The sequence below is a fragment of the Phalacrocorax carbo genome, chromosome 13 (genome assembly GCF_963921805.1).
Source record: "Phalacrocorax carbo chromosome 13, bPhaCar2.1, whole genome shotgun sequence".
Classification (NCBI taxonomy): Eukaryota; Metazoa; Chordata; class Aves; order Suliformes; family Phalacrocoracidae; genus Phalacrocorax; species Phalacrocorax carbo.
Genome location: NC_087525.1, coordinates 9,820,090 through 9,831,184, shown reverse-complemented (window position 1 = coordinate 9,831,184; position 11,095 = coordinate 9,820,090). Strand labels below are relative to the sequence as shown.

At 38.9% G+C, this 11,095-nt stretch overlaps 1 protein-coding gene across 11 annotated transcripts in view; it reads right to left on the bottom strand.

Annotated features, from left to right (window-relative positions):
* Positions 1–3,563: 3,563 nt before the first annotated feature.
* CCSER2 (coiled-coil serine rich protein 2) overlaps positions 3,564–11,095 on the bottom strand; it is a 75,018-nt gene continuing 67,486 nt past the window's right edge. For 2 of the 11 annotated variants that reach the window (XM_064464784.1, XM_064464785.1), the window contains exon 10: positions 3,564–8,790. In XM_064464784.1, the coding sequence (XP_064320854.1) occupies positions 7,969–8,790 (822 nt within the window). In that variant the 3' untranslated portion in view covers positions 3,564–7,968. The remainder of the gene's footprint in view (positions 8,791–11,095) is intronic. The other 9 variants (XM_064464791.1, XM_064464793.1, XM_064464790.1 and 6 more) reach the window with 7 other exon arrangements.

Below are 11,095 nucleotides of genomic sequence, written 5' to 3'. Positions count from 1 at the left end.
TTGAAATAGCACCACATAATTCTTGCCCTTTTCTGTCAGTAGACCTCCAGGTGCTTTACCAAGAAAGCATATACTATTAGACCTCGTTATTTACCTTGCAGACACTGACTAAAAGACGTTTGCTAGGGCCTGGGCAATTGGTACTCTAGAGCAGTTCACACAATGTGAAGACCCATGCTCTTAACTTACAGTAACAGCTGAAAAGCTCTTCTGTAACATTTATCCTGCAATCATTAGTGTATTTCTAAAACCCCTCCTCAAATTTTTTAGTTTCATTTGTATCGACACTGGTCACATTCCAGGATAATGCTCTAGAAAACATACAAAATACAGGTGATGCTGTGTTCTGTGTCAGCGGTATGAGACATCATAGAATGGTTTAGGTTGGAAGGGACCTTTAGAGCCCATCTAGTCCAGCCCCCCTGCAGTGAGCAGGGACATCTTCAACTAGATCAGGTTGCTCAGAGCCCCGTCCAGCCTGACCTTGAATGTCTCCAGGGATGGGGCATCTCCCACCTCTCTGGGCAACCTGGGCCAGGGCTTCACCACCCTCATTGTAAAAAATTTCCTGCTTATATCCAGTCTAAATCTACCCTCCTTTAGTTTAGTTTTGCCCCCATCTTTCCTATAGCCCCCCTTTAAGTACTGATAGGCCGCAATAAGGTCTCCCCGCAGCCTTCTCTTCTCCAGGCTGAACAACCCCAACTCTCTAGCCTGGCCTCATAGGAGAGGTGCTCCAGTCCTCCAGATGTAATACTGCAGTGTGGAAGTAACCTCCATGACCATTTTTCTCCTTTAAAAGGAATACATTTGTTTGCAATCAGACAATATTATATAACCGAATAACTGTCAAAGATAATCTCTTGAGAAAATGAACACCCAGCTCAAAAATGTGTCATTAGAAGGAACTACATACTTTGCATGTATAAGTACAAAGTACAAATACACAGCATTTTTTAGCACCCTGCATGTCCCAGAAATGCTACACGCTGAGCTTTCAACAGCTGCTAATGCAACGCACAGACATAGACCTTAACTAACTCTTCTGAAGCAAGAAACTGAATGCTAGCATAAGATGCACAGGAGTATTATTAGCAGAGAGCTTGTGTATCATTAAGCTTCCCTGCATGGCAATACCAAATCTGCAACAGCTTATAAGCATATGGTTTGAACATCATAGACTTTCTAGAAACATAAGTTCAGATCCTGGCAGGATCAACTCAGCTTGACAACCTTCTGCTGCGCATCTTGGCAGTAGCTGCTTCACCACTACTGTTGGATACAGCATTTCCCACAAAGGGCCCTCACCTGTGACTGGGGGCTTCTAGGTCACTACTGTAGTACAAAAAAAATAACACAGCAACGACCCACAGAAGTTAGAGCAGAACTTGAGAGGCTTTATAAACCAGGACTGGGCTCAGAGTTGCCTGTAGCAGTCTGAATAGCCTCGAAGCTGGTTGCTCAAATCACTTTGCCAAAGGTAAGGGGAATTAAAAAAAAGAAGTATCGCACAAACTCAATGTGTTGTATAAACATAACATACACCTCCAGGATCCTCCAGGAAGGTGATGACATGGGCTCCTACTACCCCGTGATACTGTCACTGTACTGTTTGGACACACACTCCCATGAGAACTTCATCACAGGGCTTCAGAGAACTTGTCGCTGTGCTGCATACAACTCAGAGAAGCTTCCCTCTCACTGATGCTTAAGGAGCTCCTACAAATGACTGCTGCGGAAACCTAATAAGACGGAAACTTGCTGGATCTGGTAGCGATATAGTAGTACCAATAAGGTCTACAAAACTTGCCTTGCAAGGAATCACGGTAAAATTTTTTTTACCTTTATTTTATTTTAAAACTGAGGTTTGTATATAGCTCAGGCTTCTGAAGATTCCTGTCAGACATTTATTTCAACAGCTTTTTCAGATTTTGCTCTGCTTTGGAATAACCAAACTCAAAATCATTCTTAAAACAGATTTTCTGGTCTGTTATCCAAGGCAATTACTTCTGCCTTTAGCTTCATAGTGAGACTCCCACAATACTCAGTGAGGACTTTGAGCAAGCACGCAGACGTACCCTGTGTATTGTACCAGACCCGAGGACTCTGTTTTCTGCGAAACCACAAGCAACTAGAACTTCTAACAGAAAATCCCCCTTACCTTTCAGACCGACTGATTAGCGTTAAACACTTGAATAACTCATTTTGAGAGCTGTGGCATTTATGTTTAATGTCTTCTGCTAGAAGCCAATTCTCATTTGAAACAGCGGCCAATACTCAGCACCTCAGGAAAGCAGCAACCGCCTGAATCTGGCTGATGTTACACGTGCTTCAGTATTAACTGGTCTAACTAGCTCAGCTGCATCCGATCGTGCTCATAAAAATAAACCATTCCTGTACATGGGAAGGTGCCAAGGGTATTGATTCCGGGCTGCAAAATAAGGGAAGTGTCAGAACTTTCTCATCACCTAACGCTTCCTCCCTGCGTGTGATACTCTGCCCGATGACTGTACGGCGGATCTCTCCCGGTGTCAGGAGACCATTGCTGTCAGCCCCGTCATCGGAACGTGGCTCATCACTGCCCCATGGCCTTTGCCTCTGGACGGGAGAGGGCAGAGGAGAAGGGAAGCTGTGAATTACAGCTTTTAGTTACATAGCCATTGCATCAGCTGTTTAACATCTGATGATCACACCAAAAGGATTAGACGTTACTTGGTGGGCCAGACGGTGCAGTCACAAGGAGCACGCTTGCCCAGTAGAACTACAAGGCAGGAGGATCCACACTATGTGACTACCTTTTTGGGCCTCAGTCAAGGAAGATATCTAATATGTGTCTGAAACCCAATGCAGGAGCTCCTCCCACCCCCAAAACCTCTGGGAGTCCTCAAAGATCATCTTGAAGCTCCAAATAGAACCTTAGGTTAAGCACAGCAACTGCCTGTCAGCAGCATTTTTTAAACATTCTTACTTCAAACTACAGGGTTCTCCCTTTAGAAATTCCCACATTTTGATGCAAGTTTCAGACTTAAAATTCCATCTACTGAAACAGGTCAGATGAAGTTAGTGGGACAGATTTCCTTTTCTCTCAGGAATAATAAACACTGATATACAATTAGGAGCTTTTTATGAATGTTTACACGTATGCATACATTGTGTTGATTTAGACTCCGCTGGGGAAATATCGTAAGAAATTACTTTGAGAAAGTTAATAATTTTAACCAGTCAATTACGTAAAAACTCTATGAAATACTCTTCTCAACTGTGCATTAGAGGTGAAATAACATACCTTTAAAAGCTAGCCACATCAGTCCTTGTTCATCTGGGAACAATACATTAAAGTGTTTAGCTTTTCTATGTCTGTTTTTTTCTTTTCTTTTTTGCGTTAGTAAAAAATTCTCATGCTAGAAGTCTACAAGTCTGTTGGAGAAAGACAGTTCCGTGAAAAAAACTACTGTAAGCATAAACATAACCTCCCTCTCCCCCAAAATCTCCTGTTACAGCCCTATAATTCTGCACAGTCAAGGACTTAAAAAAGCATACATGAAGTAAACAGTCAGCAGAAGTAGATACTTATAATTATTTTATTTTTATTCACTAGAGCAACATTGAGGAAAGAATTTTTACATACAGGTTTTTAAATCAACTTTACAAGCAAATTCCAATATACAGTATTTACTCTGGCCTGGGTTAAAAAACAAAACAAAACCAACAAAGCAGATAGTAAGGGTACCTCTTGTTTTAGCTAGTATTGAATTTAAGAATTCACTGACACTGGAATTATATTGTATTTATTGTGGTGCTTTTACATTTAAGTAGGCAGTGAGCAGCTTTACCACAACAGTGACTGAATTTCCTTGATAGCGTAGCTGTAATATGACTATACTGAGACCTACCACCAGGATCATGTATTAAATCCACTCTGCTCAGAAAAAGCCACTAGGACGAGATAAGGAATAGCTACGGAAGCCCAATTCAGTAACGGATTTCCATTTGTATGGCAAGAAAAATGTCCATATTAAGAGGATTATGTGTTATGCAAGAACAGAAATACTTCCCCCCAACATGCAACCTACCCAAGTATGACACTTTAGAATGTGCATATGGTTGTGACATGCAAGCAAAGTAAATCACGCAAATGATATTCAGTCTTCTAGCATCGTTACAGCAAATCAGCATTTAGATCAGGGATGAAATGAATTTTACTGACCTATGATGCAGTCTAGTTGCTATATCTAGTCTCACTGCTATGACATTTAAGTGGAGGGACCCACTTTTTTTGGAATTCTATGAAAAATTCAGGGCTGTTTTGGATTTTCAGAGCCTTTGTGACTATTTTGAGAAAGTCTAACAGATAATATTGCACTTTTTTCCCAAAAAACTTACGCTGGCAACATTATTCTTTAGGGGCTATGCTAGTCCTAGGGAGACTTTGCCATCAGCCTTGACTGGCCATAGGAAGTACTGGCTTTAGGGAAGGGGAAGGTAATGATCTGGCTGCACCATTGGTGTTAAAATTCCACAGTTAAAGTCATTGCACAACAAAAACTCAGTACACTATATGAGTATTTTTAAACATGCTAGAGTGCATATCAGTTCTGTGAAAGTGATGTGAAGATGCCTTGGAAACAGCAACACTAGCAGGGAAATTAGTTTCAAACAAAAGCCACACACAGCAGGAGGCATCTAGATTATTTTAGGCACAACTCCAAGCAATAAAGCTCATTTAAAGTGCAATTCTGTTTTTTTCTTTTGTGTTTATTCACTTGTTAAAATGCGTAATTGCCTCTGTACACACATACTGAACAGCAGTTTAATACTTTTGTGAATATTGCACAAAAGAATGAGAAATCAAGAACAAGAAAAATGGCAATAAACCGGTTTTAGAAACCTTAAAAACAAACCCTGAAGATAACAAATCCTTTAATTTACTCATTTAGGATAATCTGCACCAGTACTGATGATATATCTGCACCTTCCAAAGCTAGATACGTTACCTGGAAATACTTAATCCCATTCGACAAGCTCTACACAGCACCCTCTTATCCGTCTCCCCCAACCTCCATCCTATGCTGAAGTGAAGCTCCACACTTCACCACTACTCTTCCAGTTGCCTGCCTAGTGACAGGCTTTGCTCATACTCTGGACTTACTAGACATGCAACAGAGCCTTCCCTGGTAAAGTCTGAAGAGCCAAAATACATAGTTGTCTTTAGAGGGATGCGAGGTTAGCTACTGAATACAGATACAACTCAGGCTAGCATCTGTCTCATCCGTGATTAAATCCGGCTGTCTCCAGCTCCATGTCTCACTAATCTGTCAGAACAAAATGGGGAAATGCTGTAATGAAGAATATAATCTATTTATGCGCCTTTAACACAGAAACCCCACAAAATAAATATATTTTTGTCCTTCTGGGGGAAAAATAATTCAGAACTATCTTTTTTTTTCCATGGAAACCCTGATCATCTCTTTGCTTCATTCCTTAATTTTCAGTAAAGGTGCAGATAGGTAGATATCTGTACTTTTAAATGTAAACATAAACATTTTAACATCACTAAAGCAGGCTGGTGATACCTCCAGAATAAGAAGCAAAAGAACTCATGGTGAAATATCTCTGGCAATAGCATTAAGTGAAAACCATCTTTTTACACAAAATCATATACAACTAAAAATAAAATCAGCTTCTCTTCAAGGAAAGTAAACATAAAAAACCATCTTCCATAGAAATCTATGTGGACCAGAAAACAAACCAGGAATCTGATCATTCCCTCAGCGGTTTTTAAACTCCTGAGAAACACAGTTAGCTGCCGGGAGCTAGTTTTGGGGAATATATAAAGTCAGCTTTATTTTCTTATCAAAAGTAAATGCTTACACTGAAGGCCATCTAATTCAATGCTTTTCAAGGAAAGGAAGAATTTTTCCTGGAGAATAATCGTTACAGCAATCTTGAATTGTAGTTATTTTGATCCTACATCAACTGCAACAATTAACATTACCTTTGTTATTTCTTGCTTACGTTGTCTTTGCCCCAGTTAAGAGGAAGTCCTGCAGGTCTCTCATTTCAGACTGATATAAGTAATTCTGAAATAGAACCTCCCCCCCTACCAATTTTTCCCCCAAGCTTCTCCTTTTTCTACTTCATTGTCATTTAAAAGAACTTACAGTGTGACAAATCCAAAAACTTTCTTAGATATTGTGTACTGAGAAATTCAGGTGAGATTATTATATTTTCTTCCTTCTCCCATCCAACAAAGGTAACCCATCAGGATACCCCTAGTTAAATGGCTTGTATTACAGAAGTTGATTATTGAATGTATTTAGGAAATGTCTATACCTACTTACTATAATTTTCTCAAGGAAAATACCGTAATACGCCAACGTCCTATAGCCAAAGCTTAGAACAAACTATTAACTGTGTTTCACTTTACTGACATTAGATGCTGTTCAAAACAGTTTTTGAGCGAAGTTACTGTAAGCCTTCTGCTGCTGATTTTAAACCCAATTCAAGAACAGGTGATAAAAAAAACCAACTCGGTAACACAAAAGAGACAGTGATGGGAAGGAAAGGAAGAGCTGGAGATGGGACATAACATTAAGTTTCTGGAAAGCTTAACTGAATATGCATATTTAACTCACAGCACATGTCCTGGCCCCATAGTTGCACCATGATGGACATAGATTTCCAGACCACTTTCAGAAAAAATACTTGTCCTAGAGAGCAGAAAAATGTTTTTGCTTTTCTTTTATTTCCCCAAAAAGCTCCTTCCCAGTTATCATGCACTTCTTTAGAAATTACAAAAAAAAAAAATTTACAAAAAAACCCAAAACCAAAATACACATCTCTGAAAAACTCTTAAGAGTACCAGCTCTGGATTAGGACATAATAGGATTGCTCAAAGCAAATAAGTGGAGATAATTAATTTTTTAAATAGTTGCTTTCTTAATACAAGTTTTGCTCTGTAAAATAGTTTCAAACCCTTAAATATATGGCAAAGTTTGTGCAAAATTTCAAGTCAGGTACTTTAGAGTCTTTCAATATTAAACAGAAATCAATAAATACAAGTAGTACAATAAAGTTAAAAAATATTAATTAAAATGCATGCTGTGCAACCTCGACACAGGTGTTACGGACCCCTCATTCCCAGAGGCTCCCTACTTACCAATTCATAAGAGCCTGTACTGGAAGGTTTTGCACAAGTAACCTTAGCACTGCGTTTCAAGGATCTACCCAGTAACGTGTCTATTCAACACAATAAAAACATACCACAATCTTTTAACAAATGATGATGTTTAAGAGAGAAGATTCATTTCACCCTGTGAAATCTGCTTTTTGTCTGTGAACAGTGAAAAATGGGATAAACAAAAAACAGAGCAACTTCAGATTACAGCAAAACAAAACAACACAACCCACCCCACCCATCAGATTAAATAACATTAAATATGTCAGTCTTGAGATAATGATAAAATACAAGGATTTTTGCATAGGCCTCTGGAATACAGAGTCAGAATTATGGCCAATAAAACATCTGCTAGTAAGTCTAATTTTCCACCACTCTAACCTAACGAGTACTCAGAACCAAGAAGTTAAACTGACTGGTAATTGCACTGTCTAATAACTCAAATCAACAGAGGTAAGAAATGGTTTCTGCCATCCTGAAAATGCATAGTGCAGAACTCTGGTATTTGTGGTCACCACAGACTTCAGTATTTGCTTCATTACCAAGATCACTGGGCAATTCAATCTTTAATACAGACCTACGATATAAGAAACCACTCTCAAGGGAAGCTGCACAGCTCGTAACACGAGCCTCAGAACATAACAGGATGGAGTATGCAAACACTAAAGAGAGAAGCTATTGTTAATATTCACTCTGGATTTGCAGGCTGTAGATAAAGCAGCCCAAAGGCAGTCAACACATAGGAAGTAGGGTTAATGTATGGCATCATTCAATGAGATGTAGGTACGTTCTCAATGCGTCTTTGGTTTAGGGAGGCGGGAATGCCGATTAGAGGGCAAACTATCCCCAGCATGCAAACCGGTACTGTGTGTTTGCACATTCTCCTTTCTCTGTACTGGTGGCTTTGGGATGTTAGTCTTCAAAGAGGTGTTTTGAGGCTCTGCAGAGAGTGGTGTGGATTTCTGACTGCTCATTTGCTTAGATTTAACAAAGGACATAGTTGGTGGGCGAAGTTTAGACACTTTCTGACTCTGTTTACCCTTTAGGTTATCCTGACCAGATGTTGGCTGTAGCTGAGTCAAACTACTTGATGGTAGAAGCTCAGGTTCCTCGGAAGCAGCGGAATGATTTGCAGATCGTGCGAGAACGGCCATTGTAGGAGGCACTAAAGCATTTGGGGGCTTTGCGATTCTTAAAGTCTTTGGCCGAGAAGCCTGGTTTGTGAACGAGGGTTGACCTTTCACAGCTAGTTCAGTCTGCACCTCTCTGGCATCAGCTCGTGTAGAGGTCTCAAAACAGGAACGAGACAGTAATGTACCTTCTTTATTACCAGCCACCTGTCCAGGGTCTTCAGTATTTTTATTTTTCAAATTTTCCAAGTATGATGCATTCTCATCTTTTATGTTTAACTGTATGCTCGTTGAAGTGTTTACATCTTTCAGGCTATTTGTTGGGGAGGCATTTGCAGCATTTTGATTCTGATGATTGCTATTTTCATGCAGACCATGTTTAGGATATTCACTGTGGGCCTCGATATGTGGCATTTTTATTAGTTTTCCCTGGGCGAGGTCTGTGGAACTGGGAAGGCTGCTGGAAGGCTGTAGTACTTGAGGCTGTTAAAGAGAAAAGAATACACAATAACATGTTAGGCAAAGAAAACACCAGATAACATTCTGAATCCAACGTGCGCTGACTGGATGCTTGATAAGGGCTGTATATCTGGGTTTTTTTAATCAAAACTTTGACTTTGGCAAAACAGGATGGTTCATGGGACATGTACAAATGTGGCTTGTAACTTAAGTGGAAAAAAATTATACTAGCACTGAAATACATAGCAACATAAAGACAAAAAAGAAATTGATTAGCTTAAAGGAACATGAAAAAGGCATGGCTGATGGTTTCACCTAAATCTGCAGGACAGCAAAAGAATGGTACACGAGTACTGATCAATTCTGATTCAAGTGCTCAATACATGAAGGCAATGGCTATCAGACTGTATTAATTTTTCTATTTCTCTTCACTGCACACTCAAGTTAGCTATCCCAAACCTTTTATCAGTGTTCTATGCTGGACAGGCAGGAAAGGAGTTTAATGGGCCACATGAATTTACAGTGCATTTTCCTTGCCTTACTGAGGTCAGAAAATTTGATACAGGTATCTAGCAATAGGCTACTCACCAGACTTAGGTAACTGTTTTATCTTGAAGGGATTTCAAAGGGGCTGATAAAGGAAATCGTCTTCAACAAAGCAGTACAACAGAGTACATGTGAAGCTAGAGACTGCATACTACTACACCGATAACCAAGAGATAAAGATAACTTCATGAAGATTTTACATTTTATCAGGAGATACAATCTGATCAGACATGTATCAGTCAAGAGAATTGCCGGTACCTCTTCTGGGTCATTTCTATTTTCTCTTTGCTCTTCCCTGTAAAAAGACTTTAAAGATTAATGTGTGTGCTAGCCTCACAAACACATCCTAGACCTGCGGAAAAGATTCCGCAATTCCTGGCAAAACCCCAAACCAATTGAAACTTAAACTACCATTTTAGCAAGTTGCTGGTTTGGATGGTTTTCTCATTTTCTTTATAAAGGAGGGGAACTGAACTACTACAAGCTAACTTATCCCTAAACTACTTGAATTCTTAACAATTGATAGATTGCATGTACATAGTAAACAGGCTTATAGTATTTGTTTACTAGAGAAATATAGTCAGTACAAAAGGAGCAATGTTTGCCTAAGAGATTTGACTAAAAACGTCACTTCAGTCACTCTCCTGCATTCTTCACAACTTCTAAATGAAACAGCCAATTATTTGTCTGGTCTTTTTAGCTCCTCTTAGAATCAGCAGGAAGAATGTAATGATAGCTGTGCATGCCAGAGTCCTGTTACATTTCCGGGACAATAGCACGTCTTTGGATTCTTTAAGCTTTTCATCTTTCCCCTGGCAGGATTCCTACTGAAAACTGAATCCTCAAAATTCCTCATCAAGAAAAAAATTTAATGGTAATGAGATATCAAGGTTTCTCAATCTAATTTTGATTTACTAGCCGTTTTTCCCTTTAGAATATACCAGTTCTACCTGTAAGCAAAGGCAGCGTCTAAGCTGGACTGGTGACATCTGGAAGTGATAGGTAAGTGCAAATATGTTGAGCAGTCTGAATGTTTTGGGAAGAGGGAGGAGGAGAATAAGAAAAGTGCTTTCAAAACGGTGTCAAATTAGTATCAAAACATTATTCCTTACATGACCAAAACTAGCTTAACTTTGAATCCTTCTTAACCAAGCAATCTTACAGGAAAGTACTACTAAACCCAATTAATAATTCAAAACATCAGGAGAGTTATAGCTTAAAAAATTGAATCCTCCAGATGTTTTTGTCATTTTTCAGTGTTTACGTAATAGGTTACAGAAGTCATCATCTCTCCAGATTAGGAGCTAAAAGACAGATGAGCCAAAAATGATTTATTGATTTGAGACCCCAGAACTGCTAAAATGAGTGCAGAAACCAAAGCGCTATATACCAGTATTCCCATACAAATACTTAAAATAATTCCAATTTTCTAATCCTACTTGAAGTCAACCATTAGTACATTTATAGTAAGCAGTATTGCGTTAAATTCCAATAGGTAAAAACAATTGTCAGAAAACTTTTTCCTCTCACCTAGAAAGGATTTCTAAATGCCAATCTTCAAAAATGCAGATAAATATCTAATCTGAGCATTACAAATATAACTTTATATCAAGTAATCCTAGTTATACTAACCAGCAAAATAAAAAAAAAATCTGTAAGTTACAGAAGATACAAAATTTGTATGGGAAGTTAAGTTAAACACAAAACCATCTGAAATGCAGCAAAGCAACAAACTTTTGATAATGCTATTTCAAGTTCTTCTAACAAAAACTAGGTATTATTT